This window comes from Esox lucius, chromosome 5 (genome assembly GCF_011004845.1).
Source record: "Esox lucius isolate fEsoLuc1 chromosome 5, fEsoLuc1.pri, whole genome shotgun sequence".
In the NCBI taxonomy this organism is placed as follows: domain Eukaryota; kingdom Metazoa; phylum Chordata; class Actinopteri; order Esociformes; family Esocidae; genus Esox; species Esox lucius.
In genome coordinates this window covers 29923800-29949679 of record NC_047573.1, presented here as the reverse complement: position 1 = coordinate 29949679, position 25880 = coordinate 29923800, and the positions used below count along the sequence as shown (strand labels likewise).

The 25880-nt window shown below is 39.2% G+C and overlaps 1 protein-coding gene across 3 annotated transcripts in view; it reads left to right on the top strand.

The window, feature by feature from the left end:
- Positions 1-10304, top strand: part of LOC105028469 (E3 ubiquitin/ISG15 ligase TRIM25-like) — a 61547-nt gene extending 51243 nt beyond the window's left edge. The window contains exons 1-5 of one of the 3 annotated variants that reach the window (XM_034292145.1): positions 369-1189; positions 1795-1890; positions 5859-6092; positions 6224-6383; positions 9299-10287. In XM_034292145.1, the coding sequence (XP_034148036.1) occupies positions 614-1189; positions 1795-1890; positions 5859-6092; positions 6224-6383; positions 9299-9828 (1596 nt within the window). In that variant the 5' untranslated portion in view covers positions 369-613 and the 3' untranslated portion in view covers positions 9829-10287. Of the gene's footprint in view, positions 1-363; positions 1190-1794; positions 1891-5858; positions 6093-6223; positions 6384-9298 lie in introns of those variants that run through there. The other 2 variants (XM_034292146.1, XM_029119673.2) reach the window with 2 other exon arrangements.
- Positions 10305-25880: the final 15576 nt, after the last annotated feature.

The window sequence follows — 25880 nt, the reverse complement described above, 5'->3', positions numbered from 1 at the left end:
TTGTGTTTTGGTTCCAATCCCTACTGTGGGGGCAGTGAGGATTAACTGGATGTGAATAGCAGAACAGATTCTTAATGTGGAGGAGGAAGGGTGCAGTAGATTCCAGAGAGATGGAAGTGAGGCTTGAAAAAAAGAATTAACTATGCACCTTGAATTAAATGTATATTGATGGACAGTTTATGGAGCTTTATAGTGTCTTATCTTACTTGGGTCAATTGGATCCAATCCAGGCCCTGTCACAGTCCTGTTATACAGACAAAGCTGCAGTAAAGTTGGGAGATCTTTATTTGTTTGACCTGCATTCACTTTCTGTCACTCTGGCCCCACTTGTTGAACATTCTCCAAATTATTCTGGGATATTGTACTGAAATGGGGAGAGATTATGATTCAGGTCTTGAGGATCACAGAGAACTACAGTATGAGAACATTCACAGTCTGGGCGTGATAGAACAATCATGCCCTCTACTGGCCAGACCTGATATCTGGTGATTGAGTTCACCAAAGAACCAGGAAGTCACAGATGGAAATCAAGCCACTCCTTCTCTGAACAAATAGTTCCAGGAAAACAAAACTAAAATCTAGTTCATTTGCCCTGTTTGCATGTGTGTGAAAAATGGCAGAGGCATTGGACTCAATCATTTGTTCAATCTGTTTATATCTACTGAAGGATCCAGTTACTATTCCCTGTGGACACAGTTACTGTATGAGCTGTATTAAAGCCTGTTTGGATCAAGAAGATATCAAGGGAATCTACAGCTGCCCCCAGTGCAGACAGACCTTCATACCAAGACCTGTTCTAAACAGGAACACCATCCTGGCTGAATTGGTGGAGAATCTGAAGAAGACAAGACTCCAAGCTTCTCCTCCTGATCATTATTATGCTGGACCCGGAGATGTGGAGTGTGATTCCTGCACTGGGAGAAAACGCAAAGCTGTCAAGTCCTGTCTGGTGTGTCTGGCCTCTTACTGTGAGACTCACCTTGAGCCTCACTATGAATCTCCTTCCTTTAAAAAGCACAAGTTGGTCCAAGCCTCCAAACAACTGCAGGAGAAGATCTGTTCTCATCATGACAAACTACTGGAGGTGTACTGTCGTACTGATCAGCAGTGTATCTGTTATCAATGTACAATGGAAGAACATAAAGGTCATAATACAGTCACAGCTTCATTAGAAAGGACTGAGAAACAGGTAAGATATGCACTCCACAGTTGGATATAACATAGTGTTTTGTGAGTTTGTTAATATGCCTCATTATAATGGATGTCTTTTAGTCTAACATAGCAGCTACAACACGGATGGACTAGAACATTTTCATGAGGTAATCGGTACTTAACTTAGGATGATTTTTTTCTTCTATTTTTAAATTTGATAATTAGACCAGAGTGTCTGTTTTCTCCCTTTCTGTGTACTTAGTATTATTTATTTCCTTTATTTTATTGTGACTGTACCGCTGTTTAGCCAATGCTTTTAATTGTAATTACATTATAGGATTTAAGGGCTTACAATTGTACCAACACAAATATATGCTGGCCCACCCACCATGCATTTTTGGGCTGTGAAACTCCAAAGTCATAGTCTGGTCTTTCATGTCTGCTTCTTAGGTTTTCCCAGAAGTCTCGACATGTTGAGGCTCAATAAATCTACAAAACAATAATATCTTCCTAGACTCCCACACATGCTGTCGACTATCTTCAGTCTCTAGCATTGAAACTAATGAGAATCAAAACAATTAAAAACAGAAAACTATATTATAAATGGTTAGTTATATTTATATATGATTTATTTTTCTGTAGAAACAATATCGGGAGAAATGTCTGAAATCCCTGAGAAAGATCCAGGAAAGAGAGAAGAAGATTCAGGAGCTGAGACAGGCTATGGACTCTCTCAAAGTGAGTGTTGGGACTGCTGTGTACATATACACTCACCTAAAGGATTATTAGGAACACCTGTTCAATTTCTCATTAATGCAATTATCTAATCAACCAATCACATGCCAGTTGCTTCAATGCATTTAGGGGTGTGGTCCTGGTCAAGACAATCTCCTGAACTCCAAACTGAATGTCAGAATGGGAAAGAAAGGTGATTTAAGCAATTTTGAGTGTAGCATGGTTGTTGGTGCAAGACGGGCTGGTCTAAGTATTTCACATCTACTCAGTTACAGGGATTTTCATTTCTAGGGTTTACAAAGAATGGTGTGAAAAGGGAAAAACATCCAGTATGCGGCAGTCCTGTGGGCGAAAATGTCTTGTTGATGCTAGAGGTCAGAGGAGAATGGGCCGACTGATTCAAGCTGATAGAAGAGCAACTTTGACTGAAATAACCACTCGTTACAACCGAGGTATGCAGCAAAGCATTTTTGAAGCCACAATACGCAAAACCTTGAGGCAGATGGGCTACAACAGCAGAAGACCCCACCGGGTACCACTCATCTCCACTACAAATAGGAAAAAGAGGCTACAATTTGTACGAGCTCAAAATTGGACAGTTGAAGACTGGAAGAATGTTGCCTGGTCTGATGAATCTCGATTTCTGTTGAGACATTCAGATGGTAGAGTCAGAATTAGGCGTAAACAGAATGAGAACATAGATCCATCATGCCTTGTTACCACTGTGCAGGCTGGTAGTGGTGGTGAAATGGTGTGGGGGATGTTTTCTTGGCACACTTTAGGCCCCTTAGCGCCAATTGGGCATCTTTTAAATGCCACAGCCTACCTGAGCATTGTTTCTGAACATCCCTTTATGACCACCATGTACCCATCCTCTGATGGCTACTTCCAGCAGGATAATGCACCATGTCACAATGCTCGAATCATTTCAAATTGGTTTCTTGAACATGACAATGAGTTCACTGTACTGAAATGGCCCCCACAGTCACCAGATCTCAACCCAATAGAGCATCTTTGGGATGTGGTGGATCGGGAGCTTCGTGCCCTGGATGTGCATCCCACAAATCTCCATCAACTGCAAGATGCTATCCTATCAATATGGGCCAACATTTCTAAAGAATGCTTTCAGCACCTTGTTGAATCAATGCCAGGTAGAATTAAGGCAGTTCTGAAGGCGAAAGGGGGTCAAATAATTTTTAAAAAATCCCTATCTAAACCCTAATTAGTAAGGTAAATTAAGGACAGCAGCTAAAATATAAGATATATTAGTTTATTCAACAAAGTGATTCATTTAAAAAAAACTCTTGTGGCTTGTGTCACCTACAGTGGATATAAAAAGTCTACACACCCCTTTTAAAATGCCAGGTTCTTGTGTTGTAAAAGAATGAGACAAAGATACATCATGTCATAACTTTTTCCACCTTTAATGTGACCCATAACGTGAACAATTTAATTGAAAATAAACGGAAATCTTTGAGGGACTGAGACAAAATTCTCTTGCCCAATTAACAGACAATAGATGCCCTGATGAATTATACAGATGGGCAGTTCAATAATTTCCACAACAACCCTTAAATTAATACTTTGTTGAAGCACCTTTTGATTTTATCACAGCACTCAGTCCTTTTGGGTAGTAGTCTATTAGCATGGCACATCTTGACGTGACAATATTTGCCCACTCTTTTGGAAAAGTGCTCCAAATCTGTCAGATTGCAAGGACATTTCCTGTGCAAAGCCCTCTTCAGATCACCCCACCAATGTTTAATTGGATTCAGGTCTGGGCTCAGGCTGGGCCATTCCAAAACATTAATCTTCTTCTGGTGAAGCCATGCTTTTGTGGATTTGGATGTGTGCTTTGGGTCGTTGTCGTGCTGAAAGGTGAACTTCCTCTTCAACTTTAGCTTTCTAACGGACGCCTGAAGGGTTTGGCCAAAATTGCCTGGTATTTGGAACTGTTCATAATTCCCTCCACCCTGACCAAGGCCCCGGTTCCAGCTGTAGCAAAACTGCCCCAAAGCATGATGCTGCCACCACCATGCTTCACTGTGGGTATAGTGTTCTTTGAGTGATGTGCAGTGTTGTTTTTGCGCCAAAAATACCTTTTGGAATTATGGCCAAAAAGTTCAACCGTGGTTTCATCAGACCATAAAATCTTCCCACATGCTTTTGGCCGGGCTTGGATGTTTCTCTTTGTAAGAAAAGGCTTCCGTATTGCCACTCTACCCCATAGCCCATTCATATGAAGAATACGGGAGATTGTTGTCACATGTAGCACACAGCCAGTACTTGCCAGAAATTCCTGCAGTTCCTTTAAAGTTGCTGCAGACCTCTTGGAAGCCTCCCTGACCAGTTTTCTTTTAATCTTTTAATCAATTTTGGAGGGACGTCCAGTTCATGTTAATGTCTCTGTTGTGCCATATTTTCTCCACTTGATGATGACTGTCTTCACTGTGTTCCATGGTATATCTAATGCTTTGGAAATTATTTTGTACCCATCTCCTGACTGATATCTTTCAACAATGAGATCCCTCTGATTCTTTGGAAGAAATCTGTGGACCATGGCTTTTGCTCTGTGATGCAACTGAGAACATTTCAGGAAAATGCTACTAGAACAGCTGAACTTTATTTGTGATAAATTTATTCAAACAGGGAGTCACTTTAAATGATGGCAGGTGTGTAATGAATTCTATTTAACATGAGTTTTAATGTGATTGGTTAATTCTGAACACAGCCACATCCCCAGTTATTCAACCAGGTTATTGTAAGGTTTTTATTTTTCATTTTTCCCCCTTGAAGATTTCAGTTGGTTTTTCAATTGAATTGTTCACATTATAGGTCACATTAAAAGTGGAAAATGTTCTGACATGATTTATCTTTGTCTCATTCTTTTACATCACAAACATGTGGCATTTTAACAGGGGTGTGTAGACTTTTTATATCCACTGTACATTAGCAGGGATTTCTTAGAGTAAATGTCTCCAACAAACAGTAATTAGTCTCTGACATCTTTTTTTGAGGGATTTTTGCTCCAAATCTTGACATTCCCTCCACCATGCTTGACTGTTGGGATAAGGTTATTTTGCTGATAGGCAGTGTTTGAGTTTTGACAAACAAAGCGGTTTTGATTTTGACCAAAAATTACCATTTTGGATTGGATCAGGTGGTCTCTTGCAAAGTGAAGATGCTTACTTTTAGCAACCGGCACACTAATTTTATTTTTATTTAGCGTTATTCTCATTGCTGAAGCATGCACAGTAATCTGAGATGAAGCAATGGAGGTCTGCAAATCTCCAGATGTTACGTTTGATTTGTCATTTACCTGATCTTAGGGATATTGTAGATTGTCATCCACTTGGTGTGTTTTGAATTCACCAGTATGTGTAACGCAAACTGACCAGGTTACATATCTCTTCATCAGAGTCCTGCCCAAACTCTTTCCTACAGATTCCTCGTTTGATTGGTTCATTTGGTACCCAGTGATTTACCAACTTGATTCTACTTACCTACTAATGTTGTCTTTACAGGATGAATATGCAGATTCTTAGTCCCACCTCAGTTGTATAAGTATTGTTGATTCTCTAGTTACCTCAGAGATCTTTCTGACGTTGTTTCTGTGTGTATCTCTCTACTTGCAAATAAACTGCTAATTGTGCCAAGAGAATTTTGTCTCTGCACCTACTATTTGATAGAATTAGCTATTTCAGTTGCTCAAATTGTATTTTGTTTTTAATACTACAGACATTTACTCTCAACCAACAAATGGAATTGGTAAACATAAACCTATTTCAGAAAATAAATATTTCTGAATTAATACATATTCCATAGTGAAAACTAAAAATGATCTATAAAAAGGTTTACATACTTTCAAGCAGCCCTGTACATTTACATGTAGAAATTGTTTGTGGTCCTGGTGAGAGCTGAGTCAATGAGTTTGTTAAATTGGACCCCCTTCTCTTTCTGTGTCCTAACAGCACTCTGCACAGGCAGCAGTGGAGGACAGTGAGAGGATCTTTACTGAGCTGATCTGCTACATTGAGAAAAGACGCTCTGAGTTGAAGGAGCTGATCAGAGCTCAGGAGAAGGCTGAAGTGAGTCGGGCTGAAGGACTCTTGGAACAACTGAAGCAGGAGGTCTCTGAGCTGAGGATGAGAGATGTTGTGTTGAAGCAGCTCTCACAGACTGAGGATCACATACATTTTCTCCAGGTAATATCACTAAACGTACCTTACAATACTAAAATGGCTAGCCGTTGACCTGTTTCCAACTGAAATGGGCTTAAACTAAAATCCCTTTTTGTCTTTCTCAAAATCTCCTCATTGTTTCTCTCTTTCTGTAGAGTTTCCAGTCTCTCTGTGTCTCATCTGGATCTGAGGTCTTACCCAGCATCACTGTCAATCCACACATGTTCTTTGAGAATGTAAAGAAATTAGTGTCTGAACTGACAGATCAACTACAAGATTTATGCAAGAAGGAAATGGACAAGATATCTGGGAAAGGTTGGACAAATTCATTTGATCATCAAACAGTACTTTTTATAACATTGAATGCTTATAACATCTGCTACTTATGACACTGAGTGCTATAATGCAATCAATAGTAGTTGGCAGGACATTATAAAAGTCTGTATAACAAGCGGTTATGAATAATATAATATTAATAATATAATATTAAAAATGCATACAAGATTACTAGATTCTTGTAATATTTGACTTACATGGGTGGGTAACACAGACATGTTGCATATAGAATACGCTGTCATCAAAACATTCTAGAAACATGTAAGCTACACCTTCTAAGGTCTCAAATACGATGGGACATACACATTTCTAAGCGCTTAGATGTCATTGTCTGACATCTTTGACACATGCAAAAGCACAACTTTTGTCAAGTCAGAAGTAGTAGTAGGAGGAACAGGAAACTGGAGGAAAGCAGACATGGATGAGAAGAGGAAGAGGCTGGAGGAGGAATGATTTCAATAGCGCTAGTGAAATCTTTATTGTTATGGAGTGGAGATCTCTGAGATTTCTCACCATAGCACACTGGTAGTAATCAGATATTGATCAAAACTAAGCTGGGCTGGGCTTGGTTAATGGGGGACCTCAGACATAGCTGAAGATAAATCAACCATCCAGTAGGATGGTTGATCATATTTATCCTATTGATAGGATAGCATCTTGCAGTTGATGGAGATTTGTGGGATGCACATCCAGGGCACGGAGCTCCCGTTCCACCACATCCCAAAGATGCTCTATTGGGTTGAGATCTGGTGACTGTGGGGGCCATTTCAGTACAGTGAACTCATTGTCATGTTCAAGAAACCAATTTGAAATGATTCAAGGTTCGTGACATGGTGCATTATCCTGCTGGAAGTAGCCATCAGAGGATGGGTACATGGTGGTCATAAAGGGATGGTCAAAAACAATGCTCAGGTAGGCCGTGGCATTTAAACAATGCCCAATTGGCGCTAATGGGCCTAAAGTGTGCCAAGAAAACATCCCCCACACCATTACACCACCACTACCAGCCTGCACAGTGGTAACAAGGCATGATGGATCCATGTTCTCATTCTGTTTACGCCAAATTCTGACTCTACCATCTGAATGTCTCAACAGAAATCAAGATTCATCAGACCAGGCAACATTCTTCCAGTCTTCAACTGTCCAATATTGAGCTCGTGCAAATTGTAGCCTCTTTTTCCTATTTGTAGTGGAGATGAGTGATACCCGGTGGGGTCTTCTGCTGTTGTAGCCCATCTGCCTCAAGGTTGTGCGTGTTGTGGCTTCACAAATGCTTTGCTGCATACCTCGGTTGTAACGTTGTTATTTCAGTCAAAGTTGCTCTTCTATCAGCTTGAATCAGTCGGCCCATTCTCCTCTGACCTCTAGCATCAACAAGGCATTTTCGCCCACAGGACTGCCGCATACTGGATGTTTTTCCCTTTTCACACCATTCTTTGTAAACCATAGAAATGGTTGTGCGTGAAAATCCCAGTAACTGAGCAGATTGTAAAATACTCAGACCGGCCCGTCTGGCACCAACAACCATGCCACGCTCAAAATTGCTTAAATCACCTTTCTTTCCCATTCTGACATTCAGTTTGGAGTTCAGGAGATTGTCTTGACCAGGACCACACCCCTAAATGCATTGAAGCAACTGCCATGTGATTGGTTGATTAGATAATTGCTTTAATGAGAAATTGAACAGGTGTTCCTAATAATCCTTTAGGTTAGTGTACATATGTGTTCTTCTCATAGTAACTGTCATGTTTTTTATATACACTGCTCAAATATAAGGGAACACGTAATCATCACAATATAACACCAAGTCAATTCATCAGGGATATCAATCCGTCCACTTAAGAAGCATAAGCAAATGTGAATCAATGTCACCTGTTTTGGTGCTAATTAAAGTGACAACAGGTGCACTGGAGAGGCAACAGCAAGATAACCTCCAAAAAGTGAATGGTTTTGGAGAGAGGAACAATGTCTCTCTCCTTATCCTTCCTGACTGAATATTCTCTAGTTTTGCTAGTGTCCTTGTCACTGCTGGCAGCATGAGGTGGTACCTGCAGCCCATTCAGATTGCACAGATATTTCAGTTTTTTATGCGGTATTGTGTGTTAGAATTGACTACATTTTAGAATATGGCTGGTCGCAATCTGGAAAAAGTGAAGTAGTCTAAATATATTCAGAATGCACTTTATGCCATTGTATGTATTGATTGGTGAAGCACATTACTGCACATAAATAAATACTATGGAGAGACAAAATAACGGAAACACCACATGGAGAAGGAATGTTACTTTAAACTAAATTACACATACCAACACAGCTGCAAAGTCACATTAGGTTAATTGACAATTAGCGGTACAAATGTGTCAGCCTTAAAGAGGTCAGACAATTAGTCCAATTAAACAATTAGCATCTAACCCAGTTCCAAAGTGGCCAAATAGTCTGTGCCAGAAGTTCAGTTGCACCAATCACAAAAACATGCAAAACTATTCGATGTGCCAAGGAAAAGAGTCTCAGAAATTAAGACAGCATATGCCAAACATGGACAAATTGCATCAGAAAAGAGGCATGGTGGTCGCAGCCAACTGACATTTCATGAACTAGGAGGACGTTGAACACCTTCCATGGCCTCCCATATCACCATATCTGAACATCACTGAATCATCACTGAATCATTAGAGAATTTTCTTCCTGCTGAATGGTGCAAAATACCATTAGAAACAGCTCAGAACTTGTGTGACAGCATTAATAGGAAGTATTGGAGCTGTTCTGAAGGCAAAGCGTGGCCTTACTTCTTATTACGTCTGTAATATTAATATATTGTTAGGTGTTACCGTTATTTTGTCTATCCCCTTTAAATATGAAACACACACATTGTCACTATTTTTGTATCTTTCCAGACTCCTGCCAGCTGACATTGGACCCCAATACAGCATATCAGTTCCTGTGTCTGTCTGAGGGGAACAAAAAGGTGACATGGAGTGATGAGGTCACTTCCTATCATGTCCATCCAGACAGATTTACTTCCTGCAAACAGGTGTTGAGTAGAGAGGGTCTGTCTGAAACCTTTTACTGGGAGGTAGAGTGGAGTGGGAACAGTGTTGGTGTAGCTGTCTCATATAAAGGGATTAGCAGGAAAGGAAGTGGCAATAAGTGTTGGTTTGGTGGTAATAATCAGTCTTGGATGTTATACTGTTCTAAATATAGATGTTGTTTCTACCACAATAATAACAGGACTGATATCCCTGTTCCCTGCTCCTCCAGAGTAGGAGTGTATCTGGACCACAGGGCAGGGACTCTGTTCTTCTACAGTGTCTCTGAAACAATGACCCTCCTCCACAGAGTCCAAACCACATTCACTAAGCCACTCTATCCTGGGTTCTATGTTTATAGTGGAACATCTGTAAAGATACTGACACCTATTAAGTGACATCTATCAGTCTGCCTGTATGAATGTTTTGATAGCTTTACAAGGAGGCCTTGTTGACATGATTTATTGACTGTGGTTATAGAGTGATTTGAGATGACCGATATCATAAAATATAGCATGATATAGTTGTCAATTTGCCATGTCATGAGGTGTCAATCAAACCAATTGGAACAGATTGTGCATAAATTAATATGAACACTCAATGAGACATTCTTACACTAAAATGGTGGAGAGAGTTGACTGACAGGTGAATGGGACCAGTCATCATTGTCATTTTAAACACTGCATGCATTGATTTTTAAATAAAAGGCCCATTGTCTGCCTATGTTTCTGTATTTGTCTTAAACTGGGACCTAATTTGGTCCATGTGTGTGTCCTCTCTTGTAATTCATCAATGTCTGCTGTTTGGGGAAATTATTACTTGCATTTCTTATTGAATTTGCAGCACGAAAGCACGAGGGCTTTGAAGACAGGAAACTTTGCATAGATTTTTCTTTTCACTATAGGGCATAGCTAGATTTTATTTTGTTTTATTTAACATTTATTGCTGTATTCATCGTAGACTTGTTTTTACATCCGTTTATATATTGTCCTACCGGCTTGTTGGCCTCGGTGCTAGGAAGCCATGGAGGGATGCGCCTCCTGCCAACAACTGAGCCAGAGAGTGACTGAACAGGAGGCGTCTGTGCTGCACCAGATCAGGGAGGACAGAAAACTCCTTGATTTAATAATGGTTGCATTTTCCGGCATGTGTTAGAAATTAGCCGTTTCGTTATCTAAACATAAACAAGCATACAGTTCGACACATGGATAACGACGACATCCTGTCTCTGGCTTGGAAATCCAAGTCCCGGACATCCAGTTTTGGTGAGACCTTGGGCTGCATCGGTCCTCCTGGAAGATACCTGCCGTGGGTTAGGATAAAAACCCAGGACCAATGCCCGTTCCACTCTGTCTGTGCTGCCTCCAGAGATGTGGATTGTTGACTAAGGAACAAAGGGTTCCAGAAGGCGCTTTCTATCGAAAGCCACAGAGGTGGTACGACTGGGAAACAGTTTTCGAGTCCTGGAGGAGATTGAGGCGGCCAACACTTAGGCGAGCCAATTAACGTACAGTGGGGAGAACAAGTATTTGAAACACTGCAGATTTTGCAGGTTTTCCTACTTACAAAGCATGTAGAGGTCTGTCATTTTTATCATAAGTACACTTCAACTGTGAGGGACGGAATCTAAAACAAAAATCCAGAAAATCACATTGTATGATTTAAAAATAATTATTTTGCATTTTATTGCATGGCATAAGTATTTGATCACCTACCAACCAGTAAGAATTCCGGCTCTCACAGATCTGTTAGTTTTTCTTTAAGAAGTCCTCCTGTTCTCCACTCATTACCTGTATTGACTGCACCTGTTTGAACTTGTTACCTGTATAAAAGACACCTGTCCACACACTCAATCAAACAGACTCCAACCTCTCCACAATGGCCAAGACCAGAGAGCTGTGTAAGGACATCAGGGATAAAATTGTAGACCTGGGATGGGCTACAGGAGAATAGGCAAGCAGCTTGGTGAGAGGGCAACAACTGTTGGCGCAATTATTAGAAAATGGAAGAAGTTCAAGATGACGGTCAATCTCCCTCGGTCTGGGGCTCCATGCAAAATCTCACCTCGTGGGGCATCAATGATCATGAGGAAAGTGAGGGATCAGCCCAGAACTACACGGCAGGACCTGGTCAATGATCTGAAGAGAGCTGGGACCACAGTCTCAAAGAAAACCATTTGTAACACACTACGCCGTCCTGGATTAAAATCCTGCAGCGCACGCAAGGTCCCCCTGCTCAAGCCAGTGCATGTCCAGGCCCGTCTGAAGTTTGCCAATGATCATCTGGATGATCCAGAGGAGGAATGGGAGAAGGTCATGTAGTCTGATGACACAAAAATAGAGCTTTTTGGTCTAAACTCCACTCGCCGTGTTTGGAGGAAGAAGGATGAGTACAACCCCAAGAACACCATCCCAACCGTGAAGCATGGAGGTGGAAGCATTATTCTTTGGGGATGCTTTTCTGCAAAGGGGACAGGACGACTGCACCGTATTGAGGGGAGGATAGATGGGGCCATGTATCGCGAGATCTTGACCAACAACCTCCTTCCCTCAGTAAGAGCATTGAAGATGGATTGTGGCTGGGTCTTCCAGCATGTCAACGACCCGAAACACACAGCCAGGGCAACTAAGGAGTGGCTCCGTAAGAAGCATCTCCAGGTCCTGGAGTGGCCTAGCCAGTCTCCAGACTTGAACCCAGTAGAAAATCTTTGGAGGGAGCTGAAAGTCTGTATGGAGGAGTGGGCCAAAATCCCTGCTGCAGTGTGTGCAAACCTGGTCAAGAACTACAGGAAACGTATAATCTCTGTAATTGCAAACAAAGGTTTCTGTACCAAATATTCTTGTTCTGCTTTTCTGATGTATCAAATACCTATGTCATGCAATAAAATGCAAATTAATTACTTAAAAATCATACAGTGTGATTTTCTGTTTTAGATTCCGTCACTCACAATTGAAAAGTACCTATGATAAAAAATTACAGACTTCTACATGCTTTGTAAGTGGGAAAACCTGCAAAATCGACAGTATATCAAATACTTGTTCTCCCCACTGTAATTGCTGCCGGTTGACTCTCCTGCAAACGGCCCTTTCTTCTCCGGTAGTGACGACGATTCCATCTACAAGTCCTCTAATGCCTGCCCGGAGGCTGCTGGAAAGATGTAGACGAGTTGCTGAACCACCAAGAACCTGCTGTTCTTATTGTGGTCTCATCAATGTGCCGAAATGTCATGATGCGAATGGCAGAGACTTATTGCTCACCGAGTGCTCGGTTCTTCGACCTAGACCCCATACTGCTGCATCTCATCAGCAAGGACAACAGCGCCGAAGCCGTCATTTTGCATCTTGGGTCGAACGACGTTAGGCTCTGTCAATCTGAAAAACGAAGAGGATTTTAAAAAGTTAATAGACGCGATACTGGAATCCGGTAAACAGCGCGTTATCTCCGGTCCACTGCCATTGCCACATTTTACTGATATTACTTGTAGTTGTATTCATCAACTCCATATCTGTAGTGATGGCAAATCAAGGCATTCTGAAGCATTCAAGGCTTTTGTCAAATTGGACTGAAAAACAGTTCATTCCAGGCTTTTCAACTCTGGTCAGGAATAGATAACACGTTTAATGTTTATGTAGAATTATTTCCGTAGTACGCTACATGACTCAGGGGTTAGGCGTGCCCTTTGTGAACGGAGAACAGAATATCCTGTTCATATCCCACATTCTTCTTGCCTTTCCAGCATGCATTTTTAAATTATGCATCCTTTCTAATGTTTTGTGTTATTAAGGCAAGATTGACATGAGATACACTGAATAAAATGATTTATTTAAACAACAAAAAACAGTATTGTTTGCACTGAAAAAGTCAAACATGACCTGGAATCGATCTAGCAACACAACGAGATAATGACTAAAAGTCAGTGACGCTACCAACTGTGCCATTACTGGACTTACAACAAATTTTTTAAATAAATGACTAAATAAGGTGACCAGTAGAATAAGGTGAAAGTCTTAGGCACCGAACAACCATATATGCCTGCATTTTGGAAAAACCATGTGATCAAATGAGGCTTTGGACGTCATCAATCACATGGTATTACACACAGCCTTGGCCCTTTTGCATGGGTTAGAATGGGTTGACATTCTAATCCATGCAAAAGCCTCAATCAGTGAATTTAGTTATGCTATAATTGAAAAAAAAATTGCATCCTTGGTATTAATGAGGATGCAGAAGACAAAATATTAACATAATGTTTACCAAAATAAATATGATTATTTAAATAGGTGTCTTTGTCACATTAAAACTAATCTAATACTGGATTAGACACTGTGACAATGATGTCAGATTATTATCTAATGACCAACTTTACCTACTTAGCTATCATTTATGTGCAGTATATGGGAAGCACTTAAATAACTTGGCATGCAAGAAAGCCTCGGTGCCAGTGGAGATTGAAATCTGTTGTCCGTTTTGAAAAAGACATGGACCAAACAAAGCTTCGTATGTCATTCATCACCTGGTGATTATAAGAGAGAAATGCCAGAGGTAAACATAAAATATGATGGATCCAAAGCTAGATTTAAGACCAGCAAATTCCTGATGCAGAAATCACAAATGCAGTGTTTTCAGCAAAACATGAAAATACAATCACTGGTTATCGAACTGTGCTTTCTAAAAACAATAACATCCATCGACAGCTCTACACGTTGAGCTATTTGTCAGCTGACATCTGTACTAAAATTGTAAGTCAATTCTAACAATAGTCTACATATGGTATTGTGGATATGCGCTTGTTATTGATAATGAATGCTGTATAAGAGAAATGCTCTGACATTCAACGGCTTGTGAATTTCATTAGTTCTTGATAATTAGACTGTAGACTGTTTTAAAGCATGGTTGGGAAGCACCAGGTATATAAAAACCCTTTCAGATCGTTGCATGACGTCAGAAGGTTCTGTGGAAGATGGAAAATGTTCACGATATATGAAAATAAAGACTTCTCAGTCGTTTGTATAACAGTTGATTATTTCAAGCTTAATTACGTGGCTCCACGGGAACAACCATCATGACAGATTTTTTTGATTATGTATTTCAAGTTTCAAGCTTATATTCTCTTCTAACAGTGCAGATGAAGGAATTAGCATTTGCAGAATGTATATACAAGGAATAGTAGCCACTATGATGTAGTCTAAAAATACAAGGTTACAAAAATAGCTCCAGGAGACACAGAAAATTATAGAATGTCGGTTGCCCAGACAATCCGGTCAAGGACTGAGATATATCAATCTGGACATTTATTTAGTTGGCGACAGAGAGAGAGACAAGTCTTTCAGTATATGTGTAATTGATCAAGCATTCAGCGTACAAAACCCTTTTAATAAGTTAATGAATAAATAAGAATGACAATAAATACATTTTCTACAATTCCTACCTTTATTGTCCCCAAAGGGACAATAAAATGAATTAATTTATTCCAGTATAAAATACATTCTTTATTGTCAAACCTTCCTGGTATTAAGGATCATGAGGTTACAGTTACTTTCAAGTAAGTTATAGTAGAATCAAACACTGACAATCAAGACAGTTGTTATAGTTATAAAGATCAAGTGTGGATACTTTTCTTCTTCCACGGGGTCCATCCATCACCCTGCGGGTTTTGTCATACTGGACCAAGGCCCCTTCTGGGTTTGATGTATACCATTGTGACAACTCCAGGTTAACTATGTGTGTCATTTACCTAAGCATGGACTTGTGAGGGTGGTCAGTATATGTGAACATCAGTACATCAGTATCAGTAGATCAGTATCAGTAGTCAGTATGTCTTTTAGCTCTATGCTAAATTGATTATTATTGTAACACAGTACATTCAGGGCCACTCAACAACTGGCACGTAGGAGGAGTGCACAGGCTTATGGCCACTATGACTATAATGACTATACCAATCCATTCAAAGACTACCCAGCAATACTGACCCCACAGCCCAGCTATCCAGGTAAGTGGTCCTTTGATGTTATCAATGTGGGCCTGGTGGGAAATTTGAATCATTTCATTAACTAGCTCAGAAACAGTGAAGTTGTAATAGGGTATAAATGTACAACATTCCTGTAATGACGTATGCCAATCCACAAGTGCCAGCCCAGTTATTAGGTAGCTAGATTTTTTTTGATGGCTCTTGCATGAGCGAGAGCAAGTTGACTATATAGGTTACTGGTCTTGCCTTTAACGGCCTGGTTCTGAACAGAAAGAGAGGCTGGTGGAGAATTGTGACCAACCTCTTTAAGTGAATCATGGTGTGTGTCGGTTACCTTGGGTCTGTCACAGTTTTCCACTACCACCTGATGGCCTGGGCATATCACCTGATTCTCTGGTTTTGGAGCTCTATCCGGGGGGGAAAAATGTAAGTAGATGTGGATGGGTTAATTAATTACTTCATATCTTATGGGGCACATGAGTGTATGGGTGAGTGGTGGAAGTGTTGAGGTGCAGTGTAGGTGGAGTTACGTGTGGTGGCCTCTGGTTTCTCTGGTTGTTCAGTTTGGCTGTCAGAGTAAATTCTCCATGCAGGCCCACCCTTGGCAGTTCCTGTGGATTCTAGACTCCAAAGAAATCACCAGTAGGCTGACCAGGATTGCAGAGGTGGAGGTCACTGGCTCTCCCTGATCTTGTGTTGATTTGCCAGCTTTGTCCTTCTTTGAGCCCGGGCTCAGCTCTGGATGTCTTTCCTTCAGTGCTGGAGGGTCGTGGTCTAGTCGGAAGTGGCTGGAATGGAACCAGGTATCTTTCCCCGAGACTCGCAGTGCTGTTTGAGTTGTCAGGAGTACCTGGTGTGGGCCGCTCCATCGGGGATCCTTCCATTTTCTCCAGTAGACGTTTCTTTCAGGCACTCAATTTGTCTTTACACCTCCCATCCCAATGCTAGCTTTAATATTAATTTAGCTAATATGTTTTAGTTACAAGTTTTGACCTCCTGGTCCATTTTGATCTAGTATAACACAACCTCTATACCAATGCATGTCAAAGTCTAAATTTAAGTGTGAAGTTGCTCCCCAGTCCTCTCCCTTTACCTGGCACATTGTCCTTTTGTTGTCCTCGTCCATATCGACCCAAAGGCCTCTCTGCGTTGAGACTTTGACAGAGACACAGTCTCATCTTCTTCTGCCCCAAGTCTGTTGCTGTTGGGCACAAAGCTCATGGTTCAATACCAAGTTGTGTTGATCTGTCTCACCGTTGATTGGAAATGTGATCCAGACTTAACAAGGAGGTCAGGCCTTCCACCTTTTCCCCAGCAAAATGTCCATTATGCAATGAATCTGGTTCTGGAACTCAGAAGGTGCCAAAGGGAAAGGTTGCAGGAGCTTTCACTTCACATGTTTGTTCCCAAATCGTTTCCATGGATTGAGCCAGTGGTCCGCCACACTGTCCTTACAGGGACAAAACATTGCATCAGTTAACCTATTCTCCTGGTCCCTAATTTAAAGGCTACTGTAATACTAAAAATAATAATGGAATGGTGGGACTGAATGTCAGAAATAAGTTGTGTAAAATTATTAAAAGTGATTTATAATTTTTTGAAACAATTATATATTTAGAAAAAATAGAAAATGCAAACAAACAAAAATGTGTTTTGTAGTGTCATTAATTAAGATTTTTAAAACCTCTCTCCATATTGTTTATGGTTAAATTAGGGTAATGTTGCCAAAGTGGATGAAATAGTATAACCGTGGTCAAATTAATACATACAGTTATTTTTGTTTCCTTATGGTAGATCCTTTAGTGACATATCAGTATTTTTTTCTGTGCAAGCAACATTCTACAGAAAAATTTACTGGCCGAAATACAAAATACCAAAATTAGCCTAAAAAATTATAATGATGAATAAATAGCAAATAAACAAATGCAGTAGGGTTTTGCTGGTGAATTGCTAAGATCCCTTTTTTTTTTTATTAGAAATGAAAGTCCAACTGTTGGAGTCTCTGCTGTGTTGCGTAGTCCTCTCCATTCCTCCAACCTTCCTAGTTGCTGCATGTGAAAACTGCAGTTCTTTAAAGCCTTATTGATGTAACTACTTCCCTCTTGTGATGTTGTCAGCCGTTCTGGTGTGCCACATTTGATGAGCGTCCACTACTGTCTGTGCTGTACCTCTCTATGCCCCCAAAGTCAAGTGTCCCTGTTCCTATGACTCAGTCCAGATGGTTCCCTCTCCTTCTTAAAGTTCAGCTCCTAGCGGATGTCAATGGCCCAGCCTTGGACACTGTTGTATGTGTTATAGTCTGTCACCCACCTCTCCTTGGCTGTGGTGAATCTGGAACCATCAGTACCCGTATAGAGCCTTCAATGATTGGCGCCGTGGAAAATTACATTTTAGAAATGTATTTTATATTCTCATGTTTCAGCCAGTGAAAAAAATGGGATATCAGGCATTGTGGGATAGTTAAGATAAACTTAAATACAGTCCCTATACAATTTCCTTATTGTATTTCTAAACCTGTTAGTGACATTTCTGTATCTAGGCCAATCAGGCAAGGTAGTAATCCTGTTTTTATTGAAAAAGCACATGTTTTTAAAACCACAAAGGGGCTTGGTTTTTTGGTCTTAAATGTAAGGAGCCTATTGTCTAAGATGGTTTTTCTGAAGATTTTAGTATCCCATTCAAACCCATACATTCTGAATGTTTTTTAATTAAGAGGATTAATGATGCAGATGTACAGTTGTGCTCAAAAGTTTGCATACCTTATAAAATATATGTACCGTTTGTAAAGAAGACATGAGTGAGCAGGCAAAACACATTTCTTTTATTTATTATGGGATTCATATTCAACTGTAGGTCATTACAGAATGGCACAATCATAAAACAAAACATGGCAACAAACTAAAAAATTAACTGACCCCTGTTCAAAAGTCTGCATACAGTACCCTTAGTTCTTAATACTGTGTATTGCCCCCTTTAGCATCAATGACAGCAGTCTTTTGTAATAGTTGTCCATGACACATCACAATGCACAACTCATGACATCAAGAATAGCTCTCAGTCAGCAGTATAGGAAACCTGTAGAAACACTATGATTCACAAAAATCAGAGAGACATTATACAGTATATGTCTGGTATGTAGAAAAGGGTTCAAAACTGATTTGGCCATTTAGGGAGAATTGATAGACTTTGGCAGGAAAGCAATAATCTCAAAGATAATATGATTCACACAGGGCAGTAACAAATTACAGTATATTACGTTTAAATGTGAAGTCAACCCTGAGAATACATGTACACAATGGAGAATTCACATTTCAAGTTGCAACTTCAAAGAATCACAATCAGAAATTATGTTAAAACAGAGTTTTCTCTAAAAGAATGACCAGTGATTGTGAACTTCACTAGTGACCAACTCATGGAAATAAACTATTTAAATGCCTGGATTTGGATGTTGCTTAATGTTATCAACAATCATTTGACAACATCAGTGAATTCAGACTGGAGATGAAGAGATTGTATGAGTGTTACCACTGTAGTAAATGCATGATTGACATGAGCACCTGAAGAGCATGTGAGGACTCATAAAAAAGACCTTGTAATGATCTAGTGCAATCAAAATGTTCATAATGATAAAACTGACAACAAATAATTTAATCAGTTTTATTGAAAAACAACAATGGTCAAACTGTACAATGTGTCCCACATATAACATAATTATATTGTATAGCCATTATAGACAAGCAGGTACAAATTGGTAAAAAACATAGCATACTTTTTTTTATATTGAGCATAGGGCTACAAGTGATTGGGATTGAAAAAAATGAAAAAACTACTTATGATACAAATAATAGCAAACAAAAGGGCATTTCCAAGGCATGGCACAATTCTAACACAACACATCATCCTGAGAACACCATCCCTACCGTGAATCATGCTTCTCTGCATTGGGGCATGGAAAGGTTGTGACGATACCAGGCACTTTTTGTGTTGATCACTGGCAAAAACAATTTAGATTTAATGTTGTAACAATAAAGTGTGGAAATGTCCAAGGGGGCGAATACTTGGAACCACTGTATATTCTGACGTGACTGTTTTTCTGTGTATTATTTTATTTATTTAAATAATGTGCAACTTCACATCCATGAATATTGTTATATATGAAAGTGTATGTTCTGAAAATGTATACTCACAAGGTTCTTTTTTAATATTATGTTATGCTCACTCATTTGTTACAATAATCTGTAGACCTTTCATGTGTATTTACTGCCATATATTACCCATGGATGTGATCATTTAAATATACAGTCAACTTAAGAAGTATTGGTAATGTTCATAAAAAAAATCTAAAATAAACAATTTTTTTTTTTTTTTGCCTCAAACATAAGTGGAGTTTTTACATTTATTTCAACACAATTGTTTCTCAGATAAATGCATATTTTGTTGTTGACTCTTTCTGCAAAACATATTTAAAAATTATTGGCACTGTAATTGGCACTCTAATATTTAAAATAAAAATCTGTTATAAAATGAGGTGCTTTTTAGTTACAGTGGAATCCCTTTGTCATCCATTACCATGGGTAAAACCAAAGAGCGCAGTCAGCTGAAAGGTGATTGTTAACCTAAACAGATCAGGTAAAGGATATAAAAAAGTACACAAACAGTTGATAATACCATAAGCACAGTCAAGTTAATAATTCAAAAGATTTGCCAACAAGGGGACACACATTTTCATTCCTCCCACACACATTGAGGAAGATGCTGAGGAATGCAAAAGGGAATCCAAGGATCTCAGTTTCTGAAAGCACTATCAAGTCTCAAAATCAGCTGTTAAACAGCACCTCCATGTCAACAAGCTCTTTGGAATGGTTGCACAAAAGAAGCCCTTACTGATCCGAACCCACAAATTACATCATCTGAACTTTGCCAAGTACATAGAAACAACAATTGGAATCATGTTTTGTGATCAGATGGGACATGCACACTCTTGGCATGTTTGGCTGCATACAAGAAAGAAGCACTTGATGTTCACATTTAATTCCAGTGCCAAGGTGCTAGTCTGCATTGCGTCATGCTTTGTATTACTGCAGTATACTGCAACACTTTGTGGTACCATGTGTGATTTTAATTCCAACGATAGACACTCTTAAAGGAGGAAGTACAGAGACAAAATTCTCTTGGCACAATTAACAGTTTATTTGCAAATAGAGAGACGCTTCAAAAGCTTAAAGAATAATCCTCTGAGGAAGATACATGAACAGTCCATATTTATTACAGTTAAAAGGGGTGTGGTAAGTTGACCTAACTCAATAGAACACATTCCTCTTGTTCTATTACTACCTACTAGGGTGAGCAAAGCAGCCAGTATTTGTATCTGTATTTGTATTTGTTAAGGGGGAAAAAGTATTTGTATTTGTATTCGAGTAAAATTCAAAATAGGCGTAAACATTTTGGGGGTTTTTTGCGTTAGGGCTGGTTCACCCGATTGCAGCGTAATGAAATAATATCCCGATCAAACTCCGCTTCCTGAAAGTTATAAATTGCCTTTGGAACCCAGTTAAGGTACAAAAATCTATTAAACAAAATTGTGACGCAGTTAAGTTTTTTCCCTCAGCCGAGCGCTCCCTGTTGCTGTGTGGAGAATGGAGATGTGTGGAGCAGCCTGTGTCAGTTACCGCTTTTATTCTTTTCCCCTCCCCCGACTGAACGTCACTCACTCACTCATCCGGGCATGTACTGCGGTCTCATGAGAAATCGCAGCTTTTTGATATAACGGTTTTCTTGTTCCCGAATACAAATATTTTTTAAAGTATTTGTTTGAAATAAGTATTTGTAAAAACCACGTTATTTGTGCCTTTCCGAATACCGTTTTCGGGTTCGGGTCCACCCCTACTACCTAGGCTTCACACAAGGGGCAGGCTGTCCTTCCCCACATGGGTAACTTTTTTAACTCTTTTCAACTTTTTATTCAAGTCTGTATTTAAAATATATCTGCTTGGTTTTATAGTTTGCCCAAGTCAGCACGGAAAAGCCAATCATAAGGATATAATAATTAATCCTTTTCAATCTCTGGCTTTGAGTCATGCTATATTGAACAATGTAGAACGAAAATAACAAGAAGTATGTTTTGAAAGTACTTTCAATTTCTGAATTTCTGAAACACTAAACCAAGTCTTGATGCTGAGGCAGAATGAATCTCTCACTGACTTTGATTTTGCAGTTGCACAAAATGTTTTAGTTTAATGTAATGTGCTTTTCATTTAGAGTTTTCTTTGATAATTGGGCTTCTGCAGTGGACTGTATTTTTATGCTACTGCTGAATATTCAAACATTTAATACTGTATTACTTGCAATACTTACAGTAATCAATATATTCACTGAAATAAATTGGGATTATTATACGTTTTTGTTGCAAAATGTGTTTACTATTTGCCCTGGAGCCTGTGTTCTCCAGTTTCTTATGTAGTGTCTAATGAATGCTCAGTAGTGTTTATATATTGACTGGCTGTATGTATGATCTGAAAGCATTGTTTGATTTTGAGCAAAGATTAAATGGTTTATAGGCGAGTGCTTCATTTTGACCGAAGAGTCAGGGGTTTTGTGAATGTAGTTTGAAGAACTGGATCTGTGTTTACATTTTAGAGAAAATTTGTGAAGCTTTCAAGAAACGTGTCTTAGCAAAAAAACTGTATTCTTGGGAGGAAGGTACTGTATTTGTAAAAAGTTCTATCGTTATCTGTTGTTCTCGTCCGACCAATTAGGAGAGTAGAATTTGCAACTTGTCATATGTTTCTTCTACTTCTACCATACATTACTTCAAAAACATGCACATCACTGCATCATCGTAAAGTGAATTAACAATGGCGCTTATTTTGATAACATGACCTATTATCATTTATTAAATAGAGTTGCTCTGGGTTATTGAAAGGGGTGATCACATGACTGTTGTTTCTTACTTAGCTTCAGCTGGTGTAGCAATACCAGGTCATGGCCATATGAAATGTGGAGGGAAAAGTTTAATGTTGTTGGTAAACTTTTGAAATGCAGAGATCTGTCATTTAGTCAAACAAAAAATATTTAGTGGGGCAGCACAATATTCCTGTTCTTTAAGCTGCATTCAAAACCAGTTGGAAGCTGTTGAATATTTTGCAAGGTTCAACTAACAGGAACTTTCAGTTATTCCAATGGTCATCAATTTTCCCAGAAATCTCGGCTGTCACTGATATGACGTCAGTTGACCCTTAAAGCCCCACAAGTTATCTCTGCACTTTATTCAGCTCATCTTAACAGGCTTACAATAAAAAGCATTGTATGCTGTTGCCCTCCCAAGATTCAAGCCTGGGTAGTCCACGTGAGAGACTGTGTCTTTAACCACCACTCGGTCTAGCCTTTTGACATTATATACTTCTGTCACGCATTAACATCACTTCAGTTTTGAATTATTTTGTTAGACACCATTAACCATTGTGTTAAACTGAGTAATGTTTCTTTTTAAGTTTTCCTCCACCACAAATAGCATCTATGAACTTTATGGCTTTTGCCACTGGCCGTTTTAACAGCTTATTAGCCATTTGTGAATGAAGTGGATACAATAACTACTCTATCAATATAGGTGGCGATAACTGACATTTTAGTCTAGTGAAAAGATGAGAGAATCGTGTAGTCAGCAAAGATTTTGTCTATCCTGAACAAATCCTAATATCCACCAGAACAATTTTATTTTAGGCTTCCAATGACATAGCCACAGAAACTTGTAGCTAGCGAAGCTTTTGTCTGTCCCGAACACATCCTATGGCATAACATGTTTTAACAGTGATGGGAGGCAAACACAGGACCTACTGTTCTGTAGTCGGTGTCTCTAACCACTACGCTATTTAACAAGGGCTAGCCCGTCAGTCAGACACTCACTCACTCAGTCAGTAAGAGACATTCGCTCTTCTAGGCCGGCTCCGCTTACGCGTTCCGGCAAAAAAGTCTTCATCCAACCAGGTGAGTTGACATGCCATTATTTTAATGATATACTAAAATGTATTAAACTAAATGTATCTGATGTAGCATGAATACGGAAACATGAGAATAGCCAGCACCTGCTGTTTAAATAGCGTAGTGGTTAAAGACACAGTCTGTCACATAGAACAATGTGGATTGAATCCAACCAAGGCAACATTAATTCCTTCTAATTGTGGGCCAGCTGAACTGGGCTTGCTGGTATCTGGTTCAGATGCAGGCTTGGGACCATCTGATATAGTATCCAGATTAATAGAACAGCGTTTATACAAAAACATACGTGCTTTAATGTGTTTCCGAGAAGACTTTAGAGAAATCTGTTCTTAAAACATGTATCAACATTTATCAAAAATAGGAATCAAAACAAATGTCACTATAAAAAAACTTCTTATTTATTAATGGTTAATTGAAATTAAAATGGCTGATTTTGACATTTTGGACATTAATGAAAATTATTGCGTTCTTTTTTTTTGTCAAATCAGAAACCAGTGTCAGTCAGGAAGTTATCTGAATGTTCCCCATCTTGTAAATTTCAGGATGATAGTTTCTTTTGGATTTGGGATGTAACAGCCAATACCTGTGGAAATAAGTTGTTGAAATTATGAAATAACACTTTCCCAATTACTGTAGCAGAGGGAGAGTGCATCATTACTCACCCACATCAGGCCTGATTGTAGTCCCATTCCTGGTCTCCACAAGGAGCTCCCAGTAAGTGTGTTTACCAGTGTCACCAGCTAAATCATTCACACTGACCAGGAAGGGACCATATCTGGGATGCTCTGTGTAGGTAAATCTGGAAGAACAATGCTACCAGAATTCATAACATACAGTTGTTCATACACCATCTGTCTATAATATTATATCTATTTAACTTAACTAGGATGTATGTATTATCTAGATTGACCTGTACGTCTGTACATGACTGTAATGTAATGTATAAAATGCACAAACTACCACTCATACTAATTCACTCCATATAGGCACAACTGCATAGCATTTGTAAATACATTACTTGTATATACTGACATTTTAATTACAGCGCTTGGATGTGCTTGTAAAAACTCCAAATATTTGTCAACATAAGTTGATTTAGTGTGACATGTCCCTACTCTATATACTGCTTATACTGCCTGCACATTTTCACTGTCAGAAAACTATTGCTCAAACTGTCAATTGTGTATTGCAGATATGTGCTATTTCAGAAATCAATCTGAGAAACGGAATCTGATGGATTCGACTGACCTGAAGTCTGGACAGATCTCTTGTAGTCTCCTCATGGCACCAATTAGGATCCATCTGTATCCAATGTCAACAGTGTAGGTCATATTGGGTGTAGGAGAGATGCTGTTAAATATCAACAGTTGGATGGAATCTGTATTCAAAGACTCTGTGTGAAGATAAGGTCATTAGTAACTATATATAGAAGGGGTATACATTTGAAAATGTTCTTCTATAAATACCTGTACTCATAATCCCAGGAATCAGCAACAGCAGAGCTGCAGACAGAAAAGTTGCCGAGGTCATCATTCTCATCCTGTGTTCAGCGGAAGAAACGGTTAAGATTGAACAATATTGCATTACCTAACAGCTTTGATTATTATACTGGTAGCCACTCCTTTAGTTTCTTGTTTCACAACATTTAGTTTACATCACAATTATTCTTGCTATATAGGGCTACTCCCTGTGGTACAGCCCCCTGGTATAGCTATCTTACTAGCCATGGTGGTGGCCTTACTGTACTGTACAATCCAACATCAAAATAACAGAAATATCCCTTTCTTCTCATTTGAATACAATGATTACACATCAAACTAGTCCAAGACAAATATACCTGTTGACCGTCCTCCAAAATCGAATGAATCATTCCTCTCAGAACTAGTTGAATGACTTACCATTGCTGTCTCCCTCTTCCCCCCTGCTTACTCCTGCTTGGCGACATAAATATTCATGTTGAATCTTTAAATTCAAAACTTATCCCTTATTTTATTGCTTGTCTGGACTGTTTTACAATTTCGCTAACGGACGAAAACGAGATCTATGAACAATATAACCAAAACAATGTTCATAAATTCCAGAAGGTTAGCAGTTCATCAAGCGAACTGGGAATATGGTCAAGGGGGTCAGCAGAGCAGATGGCATCAGAGAGTTTGATGGTGTTTACAGCTTTGATGTTGAGGAAAAAGATGAGTAATTTTTCAGTGATGAGTGAGAAGTACAAAGTAAAAGAGAAACTGAGGATCTTGTGGTCAGATAATAGGAACAGAGAGGGGGAAATGTAAGTTATGCTGAGGCCAACGGAACATCAAATACGTGACCCTTGATGTGGGTGGGGAAATTGACATGTTGGGTAATATTACAGTTTCTCACATTTGTTAACACACATTTCCTGAATGTGTAAAACATTTTCTCAAAACTATAAACACACTCAAAACTCACAATATACTGACCATACCCTAGACCTTTGACACAAAATTAGACATT